The following is a 24,459-nucleotide window of genomic DNA, read 5'->3' as shown; positions in this document are numbered from 1 at the left end:
TTTCAAGTGGAATAATCAAAAGAGTCTAAACAGATTTCATTCGTAAACGCATTTTGAGTGGACTGTGCGCGATTTTAGAAGTCCGCTAACATAAAGCTTTCATTTCGACTTGATTTATAAACGTTTATTAAATCATTAACGAAAGAAACAATGTCTTTGTTTGATAATATCTGGTCACCGGAATTCGTAACAAACTCTTTCATCGTGCTAGTGGTTTCGTTTCTAATTTTAGTATTTTTAAAACAATTGAGCGGTAAAAAACTGAATTTACCACCTGGACCAAAGGGACTACCTATTGTAGGATATGTTTCCTTTATGGGCAAACGCCCTTATAAGAGGTTTATGGAACTAAAAAAGGAATATGGTAATGTGATTGGGTATGTAGGCTCTTTCTTACCTTAGGGGCTAAACAACAAATAACTCAATAAATCTTTAAAATAAGTAAAGCAAAATGCGCCGGCTTTGCTGCTACCTTTATGATATAAGAGCTTTGGTTTTACCACAAGAAATATAGGGTGTTAACAAAGAATGACTTTCTCATCGGCCATAGCGCTAAATGTCACTATTAGCAGAAGTATATAATACTTCTCTTCGAGAGAAGTGTACCACAAAGCGGTGTAAGTGTAACGTCATTCTTCCCAACATCCGAACATTTGGAGCAAGGTTACTAAACCGAATCACATACACGATAAATAGTTCCCTCATTATTACTCTATTAGCGTTTAACTATTTGGCAAGACGCACTTGTGGATTTTTGTCCCACCCCAAGACGAGGTTTGTGGGTTGATTTCTGGGGATTTAGTGCCAAAGAATTATAGAATTCACCTTACGGTGCGATGCCCATCTGGAGTTTGATGAGCGGGAAAGCAAACGAAAAGGGTGAGCCTGGGAAGAATGACGTTACATAACTAAAGTATTAAGAGGATACAGAGTGTCATCCTTCTTCTATTATCTCCTTCTGCTATTAGCTTTATTTCCATGTTATAGATACAGATTTTGCAAAACAAGAAAATTTGGAAGTTATGGTCAACACTAAACTAATAAAACTCTTTGCGTTTTTGTACCTTTCAGCTTTTCCTCATCATGCAGGGCTGCGTCTAAAAACGTTTTGACTAGTTAGTAACAAGTGAACAGTGCACCTTTAATTATTGCTGTTATGTTATTCACTACGCACAAGTTTCAGAGTCTTTCTTTATTTTATAGCGCTCTAGCTGAGAAAACCGGACTTGCACCGGTTTTCTCATTGACACTAAACAAATGATGTAATTTTTTACCTCTCCGAGTGACGATGACGTCAAGGAGAGGTTTTACACTGGACGTGTCTGTGTGTGTGTGTCTGTGTGTGTGTCTGTCACCGCGTTCGCAGTTGGAAAATCGGAGCAAACGTGTTCGCAATTTCTGGACCGCGTTCGCAGTACACAGAAATTCCGAAAACTTTATTTCATTGTTTTACCTATCTTATTTAACGTCAGTAGTATATAAATGAGAGAACGGGATGGGTATGAATTTTCCATAGAGATAACATGGGGTATGATACCCTATGGGAAAATTAACATTGGGTATGAAAATTCGACGGTCTCCAAATTTTTCGAAGCGGCTCTTTTGTGCACCTTGGACGGCATGGAGAGTACGTAAGTTTGACGGTAAAATGAGAACAGAGCGGGACGGGTTAGGACCATAGAAATAACATTGGGTGTATAAGTTTTGCCACCTCATAGTACGGTACAGGCCGACAAAGGTAGTACGAAGGGTCCGTACACAAATCGACGAGGGGGATGGGATTCTTACCGTTTCAGAGTACGGGGGAAGACCGAATTAATTGTTCGACAATTATATGCCTAATTATCGATGCTTCCCTGGGATATTACGGGAGTCTGGTTTCGAGACAGAGCGACGAGTTCTCAAATTTCCCTTCCGAGAGAGAGGAGAACGTTTTTAGTATAAAGAGCGCGCATTATAAATTCTCCATAGAGATTGTACATACAACATTGACTATAGGGTATATAATTTTTCTGAACCAGGTAAAAAGGGGATTGTTTTTAATTTCACCGATCCAAGGGTACGGGAGAGGCCGACTAAATATCACGGTTAGTGCATACCTCGGAGTCGATGGAGGATTCAAATATGGATTAATTTTTACTGGTTCTATTGAAAATCCTGGTATAATCGTAAATTATCCATACCAGTTGTACAGTATACATATATGGTTTATGATTCAGAAGTTTATGCGTGACTTTCACCCATACGAGGCAGTTGTCTACGGTGGTGTGTTTTTTTTAATTAAGAAAAGTAAATCGGAGTACAGGAGAGAAGAAAAAGATTATGTTTTTGGCGTGATGCAAAATTAAGCTAAATTTTGAAGGTCTTTGAACAAATCGCGTACGGTGGGGTATAAGAGATCGGAAAAGTTGGGCATACGTAAAGGGTGTTAGAAAAAACATGAGGCATGGATGAGGGATATACCCTATGGTAGGGCCGTGCAGACTATTCGTTACTATTTGGTCGGACCAAATAATTTGGTCAAAATTGACGTTTACTATTCGCACCGACGAATCGAATAATGATTTTCAAAATTCTAGAATACCAAATAATGAGCTTCGAAAAACCGACTATTCTATAGCGGATAAAACAATTTGAAAGTGAATATTTTTAACAGTCTATTGACCAAATTATTTGGTATTCGCAACCAGTTTTTGAATTTTTCTGTTGATTTTGTGAATTTGAGGGCGCTGTCATAGAGATAGAAACATAAATGTTATGCTCCTAGTCCTATCCCTATGGGCGCTGTGATAATGTCCGCTGGACCGTGGCCTAATAGATGACGCGACTGGGCAGACACACCCTTAAAATTCTGACGTGGCTACTGTTAAGTATTACCCGCGTTCACAGAGTCGCGTGATCTAGGAGGCTATAGCCACTCAGTCTTTAGAAGTTCATAGACAAGGATCAAAAAATTAAAGGTTTTAACTTAAAGGATACTGGTTATCATCAACTTCTCGCTGCGGAGCTAACTATATTGAACTTCCTAATAATATGTCACTATAGTATACCTATTAAAAAATATAGTATCATGGAAGAGGTCATACATTGCAAAGCGAGTAGGGATATATTGACAACTAACCTAACTTTGATTAAAATAAAACCTTTGATTCGTTCAAAAATAAGTTTTCAGCTGTTCAAAAGTACCTTTCCGTGTCCCATTATTTATTTTGAAATTTGGTAGAATAGTTTTATAGAAATTTAAATTTGGTCGAATTTTTGAACTTCACACTATTTGGTCAAATTATTTGGTCATTTTCCCATTCCGAGCCGAGAGATGGCTCCCAAAAACACTGCTATTTGGTATTCGACGAATACCTTAAAAAGTACTATTCGCACAGCCCTACCCTATGGCGAGGGGTCGGACTTCGGCCAAAATCCCGTACACTTACCCTGAAATAACTTTGAAAATCCTAAAATCCCGTTTAAAATCCTAAAATCCCGTTTAAAATCCTAAAATCCCTTTAGAAATTCTAAAATCTCAAAATCCAAGTCAAAATCCTAAAATCCAAGTGAAAATCCGAAAATCCAAGTTAAAATCCGAAAATCCAAATGGAAATCCTAAAATCCAAGTTAAAATCCGAAAATCCAAATGGAAATCCTAAAATCCAAATGGAAATCCTAAAATCCAAGTTAAAATCCTAAAATCCAAATGAAAATCCTAAAATCCGAATGAAAATTCTAAAATCCCTTTCAAAGTAAAAAAAACTTCAAAATCACGAAGTTTGTATTAAAATCTAAAACAGCTTCTTGCTAAAACTCAAGAGGCGACGAAATGTGCGCGAACACGATGTTTGAAAAGGAAATCAAGCTCCTGGCAAGATTTTTACACGGATACGTTTCAGCGTTTTTGAACCCTCCCCATCCGCCTGTTGTTGATGGCTAACAGCCCAAGCTATTAGGAGTTCACCTTACCAGGGATATTAGATTTTAATACCTCTTACAACCCTGGCCTTATAAGTATCCTCCCCCATTATCCTTAATTACCTCTCCGTGTGACGTAGTCCAGGAGAGGTTCTGTAACGGCCGTGTCTGTGTGTCTGTCTGTGTGTCTGTCTGTCCGTTGTTACACCCACGTGACCGCATTCGCAGTTTCCAAATCGGAGCAGACGTGTTCTCTACTTGAGTTCTCACACCACCATCTTCTGGTCTTTGTCCATCCCACACGGACACCAGTCTGCACTTACACTGGCTTCTAACACACCACCATCCACTGGTCTTCCGTCTATTCCACATAGACACCAATCTGTATCATTGGCTTCTAGTCCATTATCATCGTTTGGTTTAAGGATATACGCGGCGATCAGCTAGGGTTACGAGAAACGTCTAGCCTCCCTAAGGTGGGATCGGCCACCAAAGGTTTTCGCAATTGCGCTTTTTCCTTACTATGGTCAGTAGCCCTATCTTGGAACACTTTCTCAAACTTTTTGGAAAGTCAGATTTTTCAGTAACAAATAAGTTACTGAAGTGAACAAGCAGACCATTACAATAAGTTTGAACTATTGCCGATCGATTGCACCCATTTTCAGATTGCTAAGACGCGTACTTTTCCTGCAAAATGGGTTTTAAAAAAGATCGATTTCAGCCCTAACTTGGAACAGTTCGTCCTAAATTGGAACGCCCCCGTCCTAATTTGGAACACCCTAATTTGAATACGAAAATATCCGTGTTTTTGCAACTAATAATAAGCAAATATAATTTGTTAGCGATGCTACGACCATCTAGCGACCAACGCTTTCCATTTTATACCTGTACATATATTTTAAAGGGCACTGAGTGTCATCTGCTTAAAGCTTCAAAAATTGGCGCGCTGTCAGTTCACTACGGTTAAACATTGTAATTTTGCCATTAAATTAAATGCACTCTAACGGTATTTCGAATGAAATAATTACCAAGTTAGATCAAAGTAACCTACACTGTTATGTTTTTGTGGCGTAATTGTGTCGAATCTACATTTTACATCAAATGAGTCATGATACGGTGTTTGAAACCCAATATCACTAGGCGAAACATGCTAAATCAGCTAAAATTGGCATCACGTTTATGACTAAATCTGGACACTGGGCTGATAATACCCTTATCTTTTCCGCATCTTAATCTACGCTAACGGAACCAAAAGTATTAAACAGGTAATGAATCAACGCATCTTCTAAGGTCTTTTTGTTGTCCTTTAGTGAGTAAAACATTAGTTATGGATGTAAAAAGATAGATTAAATTTTCGTGTATCGGGGTGTTCCATTTTAGGCAAATGAGGACATATTTTCTATTCGAGTTTTCTCAATAATTTTTGGGCCTAACCTGGCGTTTAAAGTGTTTAATTTGAAGAGAAAGATCCGAAGTTTTCAATGGAATCATTTTCGTAAGCCTATGTTTCTCCCATTGGCCGTGAAAGCTTATTTCCCGAGACCCATGGGAGAACTTTCCCTTCATTTTGGAAAAAATAAATTATGCAAAATATGAGGTTGTCTAATTATGCTTGTATCTTATCTGGAATTTATGATAGAGTCTTGAGGCCGTGTTTTATGGATAGAGGGATGTTCATTCTTCCAAATGAGCCCTTAAAATATTAATTTGAAGCTCTCAAACTTAAGTTATGACGATTTTAAGAAAAGTGTTCCAAATTAGAGCTGTTCCAAATTAGGGCAGCTGACCCTATAATAATGGAAACGAATCGTATGTATACCCCAAAATTTGAAGAAGGCGGGCAAGATGGGTACCCTTCACTTTAAACGTCAATATTAGCAAAGTTTGAGATGATAATAGGTATAACTTTATTTTAAACGATTTAACTATTATTAATGTTAATTATTGAAGATTAAAATAATTATATTTATTTAAATATTAAAGATAAACCTCTCGTGCAAAGAGAGAGATTATCATTGCCTCCTATATCTACCAAGGCCCGTGCATGCGATATATTTCCTTCATTGCCTCCTATATCTATCAAGGCGCGTGCATTGTGATACATTTCATTCATTGCCTCCTATATCTATCAAGGCCCGTGCATTGCGATATATTTTTCAAAACAACAACAAAATTGGGAAGCTCCTCTCAGAAACATAATAATTTCTTTTCTCTGTATATGAAATGAAAATATGGATAATATTGCGCTCCTTCTTTAATGGTATGAATCCTTGCCTGTTTATTAATATTTTACGTAGGAGTAATACGTTTTTAGCGAAGTCTAGAGAGGATAAACATAAGCGAGATTGTTTCGGAAAAAAATACTGCTTCCACTAATAGGTTTATACTCCTTGTTACTGTTGTATAGACTAATCATGATAAAAGCTTAAAAAATTACGAGATGACAGACCTTTTTTATCCTCTTGTTTTATTCTTAATAAGAATATAAAACATTTATTTTGTATCAAAAAATATTTTTTGGTGCTAAGATTGCTTTAAAAAAATCCAAACGGTTAGGCATTGGTAAAAAAGACAAGTGATATTTTTCAAATCTAATGAGATAACGCCCACCTAGTTGAAAATTGCCCTTTTTTATCCGCGGGAGCCATTCTTAATGAGAATTTCGATGCTAGTAGGTTGTCAATTAAACTACCGGTATATATTGTTGTTGGAAATTGGATATTAAGTCAAATTAAGTGCTTGTAAAGAGCGAGCAGGTTTTTGCCGCTTCATTTTGTGAGTATTTGATTTTTTTATGTAAAATGGAAGAAGATAATGTTGAGAGTAAGGATGAAATGCGGACGCGCAAAGCGCGGGAAAGGATGAGGGCAAAAAGGTCGACGTTTTCATTGGATACTTAAGGTTATATAATCTTCTCGACACGGAGAGGTAAAATTTTGGTTTTCCCAACTTGTCTTCCTTAATCTTCCATGATCTACAGATGAATTAAACGCTCGACACCAGCTTTAGAGCTCACTGAAAGCTATTACAATGGACTTATCTGTGTGTCTGTCACCGCGTTTGCAGTTCCAAAATCGGAGCAAAGGTATTCGCAATATCCGAACCGCATTTGCAGTTCACAGTATTAGCATGTACTCCAGCATCATCGTTAGGGTTAAAATGTACGTGCCGATCGGCTAGGGTTACGAGAAATGCCTAGCCTCTCAATGGCAGGGCTTCCACCAACTGATCAGTGATCAAGCAATTGCGGCATTTTACCTCGCCGAGTGACGTTGACGTCACGGAGAGGCCTTACACTGGACGTACGATCTGGGGGTGTGTGTGAGTCTGTCACCGCGTCCGCATTTGGCCAATCGGAGCAAACGTGTTCACAGAAAGCAATTTTTGGCTTCTACTCCCATCGTTAGGATTAAGAAGTACGCGGCGATCGGCTGGGGTTACGAAAAACTTCTTACCTCCCAATGGCACGGCTTCCACCAAAGGATAACGCAATTGCGGGTTTGCTTATAACTAAATTCCCAAAGTTGTTAAAGATAGAGGCATACGCTTGAATTCAAAGATCAACAATAGCTATGTTTAAAATGACTTTTGGAATAAAGTTTTTTTAAAAAGATTTAGGTAGAATTAAGGTAAATTAATGACGATTATTTAATTTTTTAAGGAAAATCTCGTAAGGGACCGTCCATAAACTACGTCACACTCTTATGGGGGGAGGGGGTTTCTAAATTTGTGACGGTCCGTGACAAGGGGGAGGGAGGGGTTCTTCTATGCGTGACGTCACATTTAGCATTTATTTTGTTACGAAGTCAGTAAGAGGCCGATTGGCTCTCTTATGTTATAGAAGAGGGAAAGACAACATTCCATAGTCCACCGTTACAATAATTTACCAAAATTGTTATTCCATCATCGCTTAAATAGTAGAAAATTTAAGCAATTTTCTACTATTTACACCTTTTTATAGCCAATTTAAATAGCGCATTTAAAATAAACAGCGTAAACTCTCTGTTTATTCGCCCCTATTATTTGTGAGGATGAATCAAATCCCAATGCCGATTGAAATGGTTTAGTTTCTTTGGCAAATTTTCTAAATCTCAAGCTCGATTAGTCTGTTTTCGGTGACAGTGTCGAAACCTAAAAAGTGTGCCCCTTTAACTAAGCTTTATGGAACTTTTTTGAAGGTTATAAAAAGCACATCCAGACATTAAAATTCTCAAGGTCAATCAGAGGGAAAAAGCTTAAAACAGAAGAGAACTTGAATTTTCAGCCGAGCAAAATATTTCTGCGAGAGCGGCATATCACTTAAGAAATTAATCAAATTAAATTTGTAAATTAAGACAAATCATAGTGCAGAGGGGGGGGTTAAAGAAATGTGACGTGGTTTTTAGGGGAGGGGTCTGAGAAAAGCGTGACGAAGCGTGATCTGGGGGGACGGGGGGGTCAGAAAATGCTTTTTTTCGCGTGACGTAGTTTATGGACGGTCCCTTTAAATTGCGTCTCGACTCGGAGAGGTTTATTTTTGTTTCCCAACTTGTCTTATCATTTAATATGAACCAATTGCCTTATAAATTTACAAAATCAGTGAAAAAGATGGTCGCTAGAAATCAAACATTAAAAATAGCTATGTTTAAAATTATTCTAGGAATAAAATTTCTTAAAACGACATAACTAGAACTAAGGTACATTTCTGACGATTAAAATAATTAATATAAACTATATTTATTTAAGAAAAACCTCTTAATTTGGTAGTTAGCCCTCGTCTGACCTCGGAGAGGTTTATTTTGGTTTCGCAACTTGTTCTATTATTCTACAGATAACTGTCGGATAAGTTTCTACTTCTTAATTGTTTCAACATGTTACGATGAAAACTAGTAGATAGGCCGAGTGTTATAAGTAATAAAAATCAATTTAATTTTAAGGGTTCTAAAACGGATTTGTTGTGACGGTCCGCTTATTTGTTAACATAACTAGCGCCTTTCCCCTGATATGCATTAAATATGGTGTCAAAATATGATGAATAGGTGATCTACTTTTAACTTTAAATTTCGGTTTTTACACTACGCTTAAGTGGTAGTATTGTAAATTGAATGAAAACAATATACTTGGGATTGAAATCCGACACTGGCATAAAATTCAGCGCTCAGAACACTATAATAATAAGTTGAAAACTAAAATCAGGGTCAGATTCCCAAAATACCGTTCAAAATCCTAAAATAAGGGTCAAATTTCCAAAATACCGTTCAAAATCCTAAAATAAGGGTCAAATTTCCAAAATACCGTTCAAAATCCTAAAATAAGGGTCAAATTCCCAAAATACCGTTCAAAATCCTAAAATAAGGGTCAAATTCACAAAATACCGTTCAAAATCCTAAAATAAGGGTCAAATTCCCAAAATACCGTTCAAAATCCTAAAATAAGGGTCAAATTCCCAAAATACCGTTCAAAATCGTAAAATAAGGGTCAAATTCCCAAAATACCGTTCAAAATCCCAAAATCCTGGTCAAAATTCCAAATTCCCAATCAAAATCCCAAAATCCTGGTCAAAATTCCAAATTCCCAATCAAAATCCCAAAATCCTGGTCAAAATTCCAAATTCCAATCAAAATCCTAAAATCCTGGTCAAAATTCTAAAATCCTGGTCAAAGTTCCAAATTCCCACTCAAAATCCTAAAATCCATGTCAAAATTCTAAAATCCTAAAATTCAGGTCAAAATCCTAAAATCCAAGTCAAAATTCCAAAATCATTTTGAAAATCCCAAAATCTTGAAATCCCGTACACAAAATCGCTCCATGTCCGACCCCTCGCCCTATGGAGTATTAAGATAGATATATACAACCTTTAACATGGATATACATGCCTATGGATTATAGTATTATTAAGGTACAGTTTTCAAGGAAGATCTACAGTATATCTACAAGCTATATTTCTTAAAAACGAATTATTATATGTATAATGGGTGTTGCTACCCGTAGTTTTGTGCACCTTGGACGGCATGGAGAATACCTAAGTTTCGCGGTAAAATGAGAACGGAGCGGGACGGGTTAGGACAATGGAAATAACATAGGGTGTGTAATTTCGTCTCAATTGCTCTGAATCGGCTCTCTTGGTTGGCAAGGGCAGGGCGCATGTTTCACTGTAAAAAAATAACGAGAGATCTCTAGTTTCTGGAATTTCATAATTTGTTTATGCGTGCGTTTCACCCGTACTAGACAGTTGTCTGCGGTGAAGTGTATTTTGTAATTAAGAGAGGTAAATCGGATTATAGGAGAGAAGAAAAGGAATTTTTTTGGCGTGATGTAAAATTAAGTTATAGCATGACGGTCTTTGAGCAAATCGGGTACGGCGGGGTATAAGAGATCGGGAAAGTTGGGTGATAGAACGAACATGGATCATGGATGAGGGATATACCCTATGGAATATATCGAGTGGTATATACACCCTTTAAAATATAACATGGATGGATATTATTAAGTTATAGTTTTCAAGGAAAATATACGGTATATCTATAAGCTATATGTTTCAAATTACGAATATAATGGGTGTTACTACCCATTTAATTTCATTCTTTATTCGTACGATATTTTCAACCTTGTTGTTGTCTTTCAACCACTATAAAGTCATTAAAACCATTTTTTCTCATTTATAAAGACTTTCAACCACTTTTAGTCAATACTAACACTTGCAACTACCTTTTACTCATATAACAACACTTTCAACCGTATTTTATAGAAAAGGCAGATCTTCCTATTTAAATTAGTTATTTAAGATCAATTTTCAATGAAACATTTCTCGTCCAACCGTTTTTTAATGAAATTTAGTATTTGACAACGTTTCAACCGTATTTTATTGATAGATATCTTTAACGTTTAGAAATTCTAGGCCAGACATTGTTAAAGAAAATCCACAAAACAATTATAGGCCCTATTGGGTATGATATTGTGTGGTGATGGACTTACATACGAACGTTATTTCTTATCTTTGAAGTTAGACTTATGTGCATATATATGACGTGCTCAGCCGTCCATCTCCGTCGACTTCATCAGCATTGGGACACCTACACCATTTAAATTAGTGATGTATCGGTGGACGATGCCCACCAAAAAGTGACATTTTCACTTCGTATAGAAAATATTTGATCAAAGCTGGTTAAATCGATTAAAATGGTTTTAATTAATTACGTTAAGGTATTAAATTGGTTGACCTATTTAGAAATATTGTGGACAGCTTGAAGAATTGCCTTATGTTGGGATCTGCGTTTTATTTTATAAGCTCATGCCATGTAGCGTCTTTCTATAATATGTTAAATTCAACCAATCACGTACATGCTGGCGAATCTCATATACTATGTTTCAAATAATGCTAGAAAAAATTTTCTTTCAACTCTTCCTATAAACTGTTTATTTATTTTTTTTTTTGTTTTTTTTTTGGTTTTTCATTACACAGAACCAAAATTTTGACTGAATTTGTTAATTTAACACGCTTTCCGTATGTTTTTACAGCGCCTTAGAGTCAAACATTAGACATTTATACCTTTCAACCACTTTTTTATCATTCGCAACACTTTCAACCAGTTTTTAGTAATTTAACAACACTTCCTAGCATTTTTTTGTCATTTGACAGCACTTCAAACAGCTTTTCGGTTCTTTAACGTAATTTTCTATTATATTATTGTCATTCAACGAAGCTTTGAACCACGTTTTTCTTTTTTAGTCATTTATCAACACTTTAAACCACTTTTTAGTTATTTATCAACATTTTCAACTGCTTTTCATTAATTTAACTACGCTTCAAACCGCTTTTCAGTCATTTACCATCGTTTTCTTTTATATTATAGTCATTTAACGACACTTCCTAGCACTTTTTTGTCATTTGACAACACTACAAAAAAGTTTTCGTTCTTTTAAAATAATTTTCGATCTCATTATAGTCATTTAACGAGGCTTTGAACCACTTTTTAGTCATTAATCAACACTTTCACCCACTTTTTAGTCAATTATCAAGACTTTCAACTACATTTCAGTAATTTTACTACACTTCATACCGTTTTTCAGTCATTTAATATCGTATTCTATTATATTACAGTCATTTAACGACATTTTCATTCATATTTTAGTCACTCTACGAAACCTTCAACCACTTTTTTAGGCATTCATCAACAATTTCATCACCATTTTATTAATTTAACAAAACTTTCAACCTGTTTTTAGTCATTTAACAACTTTTTCTAGCAATTTTTGTCATTTGACAGCACTTCAGGCAGCTTTTCGGTCCTTTAATATAATTTTCTATCATATTATAGTCATTTAACGAAGCTTTGAACCACTTTTTAATCATTTATCAACACTTTCAACCATTTCTTAGTCATTTTCAAATATTTTCAGTAATTTAACTACGCTTCAAGGCGCTTTTCAGTCATTCAACATCGTTTTCTATTATATATTATAGTCATTTAACGACATTTTCATTCATATTTTAGTGACTCTACGAAACCTTCAACCACTTTTTATTCATTTAACGACACGTTCAACCACTTTTTATTCATTTTACAACACTCAAAACCGCTTTTCAGTCACTTAACATCATTTTCTAACATATTATAGGCATTTAACGACATTTTCATTCAGGTTTTTGTCATTTAACGAAATTTTAACTTCTTTTTAGTTTCTTAACGACACTTTCAACCACATTTAAATCATTTATTAGCACATGCAACCATCTTTTTGTCATTTATCGAAACTTTCAACCATATATTATAGTAATTTATCAAAAATTATCTAACTTTAACTTATTTAACAACACATTTTTATAATTTTCCTTTTTTAAAAACACATTTTAATAATTTTCAACAGTTTCAACCACGTTTTGTTCAAAAAGCAGAACGTCTTATTGAAATTAGTTATTTAACAGAAATTTTTAATGAAAATGTCCTCCAACCGCACCTTTTAATTTAATTTAGTATTTCAAAAAGTTTTCAACCATATTATATTGAAAAAAGTCTTATACTTTTAGACAATCGAGGTTAGACATAGTTAAAAAAAATTCCGCAAAATAATTGTAGGCCTTATTGGATATCATGTGGTGATGGACCTCATAAAACATTAATAAGAATAACCTTAAAGAATTTTCGCTTCCTCTCGAGGCTTGGGAGAAAATGTTGGCCAAATGGCCTAATATATATCAGATAATAACATCGCACCCTGATTATTTCGTGGGATAAATATTACACATTCCATAGTTTCAATTTGTGCGCTTGAATAATGCACAATTTATTATCAGAGTGATATTTCCACCCAATCTGAACCGTGATAAGACAAGTCTTTGTACTTGGGGCAGCCTAAGTCTTCGAAGTTTATAATTGTTTTTCCAAAATATTCGGAATGATATACTTGTTTTTCTAGCCCCTGTTTCCGATATGCTTGGGACGATTCTAGTTAGTTCGTCCAATTCGTATTCATTCTGGTCCCATAGCATCCTTCATATATGTTTGGATATCGAGGAATTTTAAGCCTTGTCTTTCATGTTTAACTTTAATTCATTTAACGACACATCCTAGCACTTTTATTTGTCATTTGACAACACTTCAAACAGCTTTTCGGTCCTTTAACATAATTTTCTATCATATTATCGTAATTCAACGTAGCTTTAAACCACTTTTTTATTCATTTATTAACACTTTCTACCACTTTTTAGGCATTTATCAACACTTTAAGCCGCACTTCAGTAAATTAACTACACTTTAAACCGCTTTTCAGTCATTTAACATCGTTTCCTTTTATATTAAAGCCATTTAACGACATTTTCATTCATGTTTTAGCGTATTTTAGTCATTTAACGACATGTAACCATATTTTTCTCATTTATCGAAACTTTAAACCATAATTTATAGTAATTTATTAACAATTATCTATTTTTTGCTAATTTAACAACACTTTTATATAATTTTTACTTATTTAACAACACGTTTTAATAATTTTACAATAGTTTCAACCAAATTTTATTTTAAAAGCAGAATTTCTTATTGAAATTAGTTATTTAACAGTAATTTTCAATGAAAATATCATCCAACCGCACCTTTTAATTGAATTTAGTATTTGACAACATTTTCAGCCATATTATATGTCGTTTTCCAAAATGTGTGCGAAACCAGATACGAATAAAGAATGAAATTAAATGGGTAGTAACACCCATTATATTCGTAACTTGAAACATATATTTTGCTCTACCCGTGCATGCACACTTATTTCTTCCCATGATATATGAGTGAGTCATAAAAGGTTGAACGGCAAACGTGGGTAAAATTTGATTAAGGAAATGAAATTTGATTTTCTCGTCTATTCTTGCTGTCGAGTTCGTTTGCTTGACCTGGAAAGCTGTAGTTGTTAGAATTTTCTAGAGATGGGCCCATACCGATACCAATATCGGCACCGAAATTTGACTAAACTGTTATCGGCCCTTCTCTAGAATTTTGTTCTAAAAACGTGAAATAGCAAAAATTCGCAAAATTGGTAAGAAGAAGAAAGTGGATGTTGCTGTTCAAAAGTATTTTGAGCTGCAAACATCAAAACTCGGTGTTTAAATATTTTTTTAAAACACTATGCTATAAAAAGAATAGCTGTGTTCAAGTGATATTTTCATTATTTAGCTTAAAAACGATCAATATAATTTAATTTTTTAATTTTCGTAAATTAGCATGAACGGTAATTTACGCGGTAAATTACGGCGTAATTTACCATTTTCCAAAATTACCGTAATTTTCGAACCCTAATCGAAACCAGACTCCCGTAATATCCCAGGGAAGCATCGATAATTAGGCATATAATTGTCGAACAATTAATTCGGTCTTCCCCCGTACTCTGAAACGGTAAGAATCCAATCTCCCTCGTCGATTTGTGTACGGACCCTCCGTACTACCTTTGTCGGCCTGTACCGTACTATGAGGTGGCAAAACTTTTCATTTACCAATAAAGAATTTACATAATCTTGATGTTTATAAATCCACGTGAAGAATAGGATACATTTTTGAAGAGCACAAAAGTATTTCTTATTTTTCAAACCGTTTCTATGCTCGGCTAAACAAGAAATTATTTGAAAACTGTACCTTAATAATACTATAATCCATATAATATGTATATACATGTATATACCTATGGTAATATTCCATAGGGTATATCCCTCATCCATGCCTCATGTTTCTTCTATCACCCTGTACGTATACCCAACTTTCCCCATCTCTTATATCCAACCGTACGCGATTTGTTCAAAGACCGTCAAAATTTAGCTTAATTTTCTTCTCTCCTATAATCCGATTTATCTAATTAAAAAAACACCACCGCCGCAGACAACTGTCTCGTATGGGTGAAATGCACGCATAAACAATTTATGAAATTCCAAACCTCGAGTTCTCTCATCGTAACGAAACTAGAGCTATCTCTCTGTCTTTTTTTTTTTAACCTTAAAATTTACGTCCTCTCCTTGCCGTCCAAGAGAGCCAATTCAGAGAAATCGAGTCGAAATTATACACTCAATGTTATTACTAACCCGTCTCGCTCTTTTCTCATTTTAACGTGAAACTTACGTACTTTCCGCGCCGTCCAGGGTAGACAAAACAGCCGCTTCGGAAACATTCGAGGCCGACAAATTTTCATACCCAATGTTAATTTTCCCTCAATGTTATTACTAACCCGTCCCGCTCTGTTCTCATTTTACCGTGAAACTTACGTACTCTCCGTGCCGTCCAAGGTGCACAAAAAAGCCGCTTCGGAAAAATTCGAGACCGTCGAATTTTCATACCCAATGTTAATTTTCCCATAGGGTATCATACCCCATGTTATCTCTATGGCAAATTCATACCCATCCCGTTCTCTCATTTATATACTACTAACGTCAATCAGTAACTAGTCGTTATACCTTCATCTGCTGACCAACCGCCAATTGTTTCACTCAACACCCTTAGTATTTATTGGCTTCTAACAACAACCACATATACACCAATCTGTTCTTATTGGCGGCTTCTAACACCATCATCTACTGGTCTTTCGTCTATACCACATAGACACCAATCTGTCACAATGGCTTCTACTCCATCATCGTTAGGATTAAGATGTACGCGGCGAGCGGCTAGGGTTACGAGAAACGTCTAGCCTCCCAATGGCAGGGCTTCCACCAAAGGTTCACGCAATTGCGCATTTTCTTATCGTTTAGTGTGAATCAATCGCCTTATATACCCTAAATTTACAAAAGTTCTGATATACGTGTTCCCTAGAAGTATAACGTTAAATATAGCTATGTTTAAAATTATTTTAGGAATTAAGTTTCTTAAACCGACTTAACTATAATTAACGTAAAATACTGACGATTAAAATAATTAATATCAGTTATATTTAATTAATTATTTAAGATTAACTTCTTTCTATGTAATGACACAAGTGAGAGTTTATATAGAACGAGTAATGAAGATTGCATCTGAATCGAAACACTACACGAATATCAAAGTTAATATAAAGCGAGTAGGATGAAAAGATCTCTTACAAAACGATAACATTTTTTTGCAGAATATTAAATGGAAATAGTTTAAATATTTTTCGGCATTACGATTTTTTAAGTAGTTGTGTAGCTATAAAGCTCTGTTTCATCTCAATATTCCAAGAACATCTTTTATATTAACATTTCAAATTTGGTGTTTACTTTTTAATTCAGCTTTACTACATTTATATATAGTGTAAACACAACTTTTAACTTCACTACATGATATGGATTTTAGTACTTCGCCTCTCTCTCTCTCTAAGTGTTGAAGCGATTGGGTCTATGAAATAAGATACCCTAGAGTTAAACCAGAATTGACCTTGTTTTGTGTCCTCTTACAAGAGGTATTAACGGTTCAGAGTGAGCCGAAAGTTATATACACACTCAAGTGATAGATATTAGGTCCTCATTAGAATTATGAGGATACACAGGGAAATGTTAAACGATTAAACCTTTACAAATGACCTTCGCAATATCCCGCTAATTTGAACTACGTATTTCCGGTTTTTCTCACTAGCTGGAAAGTAAATTCGTCTCGGATCGGAGAGGTAATATTTTGGTTTTCCCAACTTGTTAGACTGAACAATGTTTCAACTTTTACATTCAGTATATTCATGCTTAATTAGGGGTTATTCTTATTCATAAATCCAGAAGTAAGATGAGGGACTAGAAGTACCGAGGTAACCAAATTCATCACTTGGCGAAAGTGAATATTCTTGATAACACACCGACGGTTGGCCCTCTAGTAGCGGTTTCTGAATTTTCCCTCCAAAACGTGAGACACTCGTGGCGGTAGACGGCCGAACTAGATTCAAGCACACGCGTCTGTGTTCCGTGGCTTTAGGTTCAGGGGAAGGGGGTATAAAAATTTTTTGGAACTCGACCAATTTTTTTCTCTCTAGTTTAGGCGCGATGGAAGCGGCATAAAATCCTCAAATTTGTTCACTATAGTCTGTCAAACGAAAGAAGAGCCCTGAGAAATTTGTCCAAATTGGTGTCGCCACCATCGACCCCATAGTACTTTATCAACCTGTTTTGTTTTGTCAATAGTCGTCTGTAATATAGTCTGCTATATACAGATACTATAACTTATGCCATTAAAATAAATTGCAATGCTAGTTCAACAAAGATAAAACTGGTGTCTTGTCGTTAATTTTGTTTTATATTCTTTAATACTCGGTCGTAGAAAACCATGAAACATAAACGTATTAAATATATATTGCAAAATGTATTGGTTCTATTGCGATTAAGCCTATCTGTATATAGCAGACTATATTACAGACGACTATTGACAAAACAAAACAAGTTGATAAAGTACTATGGGGTCGATGGTGGCGACACCAATTTGGACAAATTTCTCAGGGCTCTTCTTTCGTTTGACAGACTATAGTTCCAGGATCTATTACCAATGCTAGAGCACGTTACTTCCAGTCCCTTATCTTACTTCTGATAAAGCTTAATGTTGTGGATTTAGATTATGACAAGGGGCTCGCGGTTCCAACCTCTAAGAAGTCAACTAAACCCCTTGTAAAACCTTCTAGTGTTTCTGATATGAGCCATAGCGTATGAACTTCTGATATTGCCTTATCAGTGGTCGCTTTAGAAGAATATATGTCGTTTTACGTTCTTGACTACATTAAAATCTATCAGTTATCAGTTTATACCATAAAGACTATCTTATCACTATCCTATCGTTTGTCACTGCTCAGAAAAAACAAGCAAGAGTAAATATCAAATTTCATTGAGTTAGGCTACATATGTTTTTGTATCAGGGAATATATCGTCAAAAAATTCTATTATAGTCAAGGTCAACGCAATTTGACAACTTTATTTTTTCGTGCAAACTTAACTGACTTTAAAATATTTAAGAGATTTGATGATTAAATTACTTGGTTTCGATTCTAGCTGATGGCCACTGACAATTTTCGACGCTAAAATAAAAATAATTGTTTCAGGTTATATCTGGGAAGTCGCTACACTGTCATTTTGGAAGACTTGGCTGCTGTTAAAGAAGCCTATTCCAAAAATGAGTTATCAGCTAGACCACCAGGACTTTTCTTGTTTAATGAAAAATATGATAGTGAGTTCTATCGTTTTAAAGTAAATTGCTGCAAGTGCAATTGCCAAATGAATGTTTCCGCGGCCCTATTATAACAGTTAACCGAAGCGCGTTACCGCAAGGCTTCGGTTACACCAATTGTTGAAGCTCTTCACAATCATGCTCTGTACCATACCAAAAACGAGTAGAAATAACAAATTGTGAAATTGATCAGGCTGTCTCTGAAACAACGAGAAAGAGTACTAAAGTAAACTATAGCGCGAGTGTACTACGAGAGAAACCGGGCAGAGAAAAAGGAAGTTAGGCCAAATAAACAACCTAGAAACCGAAAATTCATTATACACCACAGTACCACACTTTGTTATTGCTATTTGATTTTGATAATACTGGTTTTTATATCTTACATAAGGTGTTTTTGATAACTCTGTCGTAAAGTGAAGGGTGTGTTATTTGTTTAAAACTGAGTGGAAAGTGTCAAGAAATATTAGACCTACAATATTTAGATTCGGAGATGTGTTGGAAAACATTGGCCCCTGCATGTCCCTGAGATGATACTAAAGAGTGAACATTTTGAACAATACCTCTAAATAATGATGTTAACATTGTGCGAATAACAGGTACCTTAACTCTAAACCCTTGTACTTGGTGCTGTAGATCTTGAAAACACTATGACACTTTGAATTAGCTTTACTTTACCAGAGTACACTTCTGTTAGATAAAGTTTCATAGTGTTCTTAGATTGAAGGCTATCCGACTCATACTTCTAAACAAAATGGGAAGACTGATGAGTTACTCCTCGTGTGTGACTATTTCCTTGACATTAGCGGCTAATGTTTAGGAGTCCATATCTACGTGACAAAATGTTGTAGTCCTCATGTTCTTTGTACTTTCCCATCAATATGACCCAAAGAACGCATCCTTTAATGTATAGCAGGCAAACATCTTTCATAAACAATTAAATTTTACAATTAGATGTAGCGAATATGGGTGGCAAACTCTGGGTGGAACATTCACGGTTCAACAAAACTATTTTAAGAAATGTGGGAATGGGAAAGGACACCATTGAAGAAGCCATTCAAGTATGATCGATTTAAATATTTGCAGTAAGATTGAAGATGGAATTTCAGATGTAACTAATAGTCTGCCACATAAATCCCTTCGATAAATTAGAAAATAATTAATCGTTTAATTTGGGTTTCCTTAAGTTTTTGAGGGAAACCAAATTATTGGTGGTTAATTTCATCCATATTTCTAACGCTTGTTCCTTGAAATAAGAATCAAACTTGTTGATAATATTTTTGCAGGAACAACTGAGTCTAGCAATTCATAAAATAGATGCAAAGATCGCCTATGATAACGATGTCAATGTCAGAGAAGTCCTATGCTTATCATCTGATAATGTTATATTCTCTATGATATGCGGAAAAACTATACCGGATGGCGATCCAAAATCGAAGGTTCTACATGATTATCAACGACAAGCTTTGCGGAACGTAGCTTCGGATTCGACTTTATTTGCTTTCCCTTTTCTGAAACCGATACTCAAGTTTTTGCCTAACTTCAAAACCCCAAACGAGGCTATCACCAAAATGGAAAACTTATTGAAGTAAGTCATCTTCCATTTTTCAAGTGTAAATTAGATTTAAAAAAATTTCCAGAATATCCTGGAAATTATAAGTACCCATCACTGTTAGTTAAAATTTTCTATAACATTCGTAATACTGAACGGAAATTCTCCTCGTGAGGGAAATGTTCCTATAAATTCCTAAAAAAACTCCCCAGTATGAGGATAGTTTTCGAACCACGTGGAGTAATACGCCTATGTTTTGTGTGTTTGGGTTGTGAGTGTGTGCCCTTCTACACGCATACAAGTATGGCAAGTAACTGTTTATGAAAATCAGCTTTAAACTCGTGTATAGACAAAGAAAGAAACGGGTAAAATCTCGATGTTCACTTTGCTTTGCGACGCGACTAAATGAAAGCCTCCCCTTACTGGGGGGGGGGGTTGATGAGTCGCGTTCAGGTTGTTTTCGAAATGCCTTAGAAATATGAAACCCATTCAATAGACCCGTAAAATTAATTATTTAGTTTTATGGCAAGTGATATTGTGAAATTTGTCACTGCAAGGGCTCATTTACACTATAGGGAAAAAGAACATTTTATGGTATGCTACAAATGGCATCATATAGTGTCGTGGCCACTATATCGCACGAGTATTGAATTGGGTAGGCACTCTACTCAAAGTTAGGCCTTATAGTTTGTTGTATTTTGTTGTACAACATTTGCACGTTGGAAACCACACTGAGTAATGCAAAATAGTTTTTTCCCTTGTTTTCCCCTGTATAGTAGTAGTATCAGATGATATCAGAGTACATTTTGTTTATGTAATGTTTCGCTAACACAAGTAGATGTTAACTTCAGTAATCCAAAATTTTCTTGTTTCTAGTTCCGAAATAGAGTCACACAAGGAGCACATGGAGCTCGAAGAACCATCAGATTTCATGGATCACTTTTTACTTCAGATCCAAAAGGCGAATGGTGAAAATGGATTTACAAGTATGTGACTAGACATACGGTTCTAAAGGTTTAGAAGCCACAACAATACCATTGTTTATGGTAAATCGAAATAATTAAAATTTTCAATGTTACAGCTAATGTGCTTAACGGCCACTCGCAAATGTTCCTGCTAGGTGGTAGTGAAACGAGTAGAACTAACGTAGAGTGGGGCTTAATGTTATTGGCAAAGCACCAAGATATTCAGGAGAAAGCCTACAACGAAATTATAAGCAACGTGGGACCTGAAAAGCAAATATCATTGAAGGATAGGGATTCACTGCCCTACAACTACCCTGTTATGTTAGAAACGTTAAGAAGAAAAACTACCCCATTGTCAGCTGCAAGAAAGTGTGTAGTTTCTTATAGTCTAAATAAATCAAAGGGGTAGGGGTATTGGCGTCAAAAGATAGTATTAAAACTTTTGATTATCTAACCATATCATAAGTTTATAAGCTATGTTCCTAAACTTCGTAATACTAGAGACTTACTGAGATCTAGTTCGAAAACCACGCGAGAATTGACTACAGTCGGTTTTGCATTCCATCTTCCCATTTAGTCTGTACTAAGCCTTTGACAGCACCTCACCAGGCGTCGCTTTACAAGAATCTACGACCTACCTCAGTTCATGACAAGCTCTCAGTAACCGGTGACAAACTCATGGAACATATCTTATGAACTTATGTCATAACAAAGGCAATTAGAAATATTTGAAGTGGTGAATGAGGGCTTTCTTTTGTGAATATTATGGTGTTTTTCGACGCTGCCAACTTTCGCTTTCTCTTTCGTTTCTATGTTTGGGCAACTGTCCTCTTCTTATAAAGTTATATTTCTGGTCTTTCTGGCGAAGCTAGGTTCAACTTTTGAGGCATTGGGGGCTCATCAACATTTCTGCCTCTTATGTGATCATAGCTTTTATAGTAAAAACCTGGCAAATGTACATCGGTTTGCCTGCATTCACAAATATTCACAGTATACCGCAGGGGCTTAAAGAGTAAGATTTCCTTTTCTTTTATCGCCTAACCTTCTTTCATTTCACTTTGCCCTTGATATTTATCAATCTAATTTGTTTCTCAATAGCACCATGTTTAATTTGCAAAAACATTAAACATAATCATAAGCTTTACATTTTCTACCTTTGAAATACCTTACCAATAGTTGACAATTTGACACTAATCCAACAGAGCTGGAGAAAATTTACACGTTTTATTTGTTCTAGAGCTCAAAAGGCAACAAAGATATTCGATTATGACATACCAGTAGACACTGTGGTAATGGCGAACCTGTGGAACATTCATATGAATCCCGAAGTGTGGCCTGAACCCAAAAAATTCAATCCTGAAAGATTTCTCAGTCCCGATGGAAAGATTATAAATCACGACAACTATATCCCGTTTTCCTATGGTGAGAAAATTTTTCGTTACCAATCTTGAGATTAGCTAAGGTTAAAGCGTAGAAATATAATTAATTTAGTCTCTGGATCAGTTTTCAATTATGATAAACTTGGGATTATTAAAAGTTAATCCAGAGTAGGGCAACTAGTTTAAATATTTAGTTTGAAGACTGGTAGGGACAACAATAATATTGTCTATTTAATCTGATGAAATTTTCTATTCATTTTACTGTTTACAGGCCAACGTAAATGTCCTGGCGAAAAACTAGCTTTGATGCAAGTTTTCATTACACTAACAACGCTGATTCAAAAATTTAAGTTTTTGCCATCTACTAATGGACTGGATTTTTCCAAAGAAATATCATTGACTATCGTGCCTACGAATCCCACATTGAAAATTGAGCGACGATAACAAGAGCTAGATCATTACACTGATTGTAATAATTACCGCGTAGTTTTTCTTCAAAACAAGTCCCGCTAAGCAATCCTAAAAACCGTATTATACCTATTTTCTGTGAAACCCATAGGCCTGGATGTGTTAGAAATTTTTTCATTTAATATTACTGCAAATATAAAATTTCTTCGAATTTAAAAATAATTACACTAAATTAATCTACACCAAATAAACTTACATCTTTGAAATCTATAAAATCCGTGATTATGTTCTCAAGATACGGTATAAAAATACATGTACTGTACATTAAACCAAATAAAACTTAAAAATAATTAAACAGTTTTTTTTCTCCATTGCGTTGACTTTGGCAACACATCGTCATAAGTTGTTGAACGCATTTTTCGTGCTCCAGCAAACCATCCAGTAACAATTCTTAACCAATTTCGTTAAATTGTAGTTCATTTCCGAAAGTATTGGGTTAAAATTATTTTGCAATCAAATAATGATTCTTAGTAATAACAGGGATAAATTTAATTTTAGAAGTAGGAATGGAGAACAGAGTAATGGGGGCGTATCAAAGTCCCGGATCCCCTTCCACGGGACGGAGGGGTATGAAAGAAGAGGCGGGTCATAGCGACAGAGGTAAAAAGGAATTACGTATTTTTCGCCGTCCACTTCAGCAACGTCATCAAAACGTAGTTTAAGTGAGGTAATAAGATAATTTAAACTTTTCGTTACGTGTTGGAGGGAGGGGCTCTATATTGGATTATGAGTCGGACTGAAGTAAATACTAAGCATGGGCGAATACTCGAGTAACACGAATAACTCGATCGAATATCGAGACGAATAACCGTCTCGATATTCGATAAGCCCCATTTCGGGTATTCGAACGAATAACGAATAGTGAATTTTACTATTCGGGCCTACTATTCGTTAAATATTCGACTAACTATTCGTTAAATATTCGATTAACTATTCGTTAAATATTCGATTAACTATTCAAGAAAACAAAAATATTAACCCTAAAAATGTTTTAAAAAAGTAATGGCAGTTACACTTTTTAATGTATAAGTTTCTATGGGAAAATAGGCCTGAAGTGCTACTACTCTATAGCGCATCTAAATTCTAAATATAATTTAAATTGATTTTAATTAATCCTTCTATTTCTGACTATTCGATAACTATTCGATAAGGGCAATTTTAAGTTAAGCCCAATTATTCGATATTCGGTTCCCAAACAACTATTCGTCTCGGTATTCGATAAGAAAATTTTTCACTATTCGATATTCGTCTCGACAGTCAAAAACTGGTATTCGCCCATGCTTAGTAAATACTAAACCTCTCTTACCCTTACCTCTCTCAGCCTGTGAGAATTCAACCTATCCCGTAGGGCTAAGAGGTTCGGTTTAACAGACGCCACTAAACCAACGGCAGATGGCGCAGTAATCCTCGTTTTTAAGACTAATTAAATGCTAATTGTTTTGTAATAAGAGATCATTTTTTTTAAAATATTTTTCCTTCTATATTTAGAAATGGGCCATTCTTTTAAGGTGTAATGTTACCTGAACTTTCCCTTTGGAGGGAGGGGCTCTATACTGGGCTGTGAGTCGGACTGAAGTAAATACTAACCATTCTCC

The 24,459-nt window shown here is 35.4% G+C and overlaps 1 protein-coding gene across 4 annotated transcripts; it reads left to right on the top strand.

Annotated features, from left to right (window-relative positions):
• Nucleotides 1-15: 15 nt before the first annotated feature.
• LOC149651850 (cytochrome P450 2J4-like) lies at nt 16-23,159 on the top strand. Of its 4 annotated transcripts, XM_089848948.1 has the most exons (9): nt 249-377; nt 1,072-1,262; nt 18,379-18,503; nt 19,455-19,561; nt 19,787-20,088; nt 20,929-21,038; nt 21,134-21,386; nt 22,255-22,439; nt 22,668-23,159. In XM_089848948.1, the coding sequence occupies exons 2-9, from the start codon at nt 1,258-1,260 to the stop codon at nt 22,838-22,840; spliced, it is 1,260 nt and encodes a 419-aa protein (XP_089705074.1). In that variant the 5' UTR covers nt 249-377; nt 1,072-1,257; the 3' UTR covers nt 22,841-23,159. The 4 variants fall into 4 exon arrangements, with proteins under 4 accessions (XP_089705072.1, XP_089705075.1, XP_089705074.1 ...); XM_089848946.1 differs by lacking the exon at nt 1,072-1,262 and having other exon boundaries at nt 16-377; XM_089848947.1 differs by lacking the exons at nt 249-377; nt 1,072-1,262 and adding an exon at nt 17,735-18,147.
• Nucleotides 23,160-24,459: the final 1,300 nt, after the last annotated feature.

This window comes from Phalangium opilio, unplaced genomic scaffold (genome assembly GCF_054372755.1).
Source record: "Phalangium opilio isolate 3A_F unplaced genomic scaffold, DU_Popi_V2 ptg000082l_1, whole genome shotgun sequence".
NCBI lineage: Eukaryota > Metazoa > Arthropoda > Arachnida > Opiliones > Phalangiidae > Phalangium > Phalangium opilio.
This window is presented reverse-complemented; position numbering and strand designations above follow the sequence as displayed.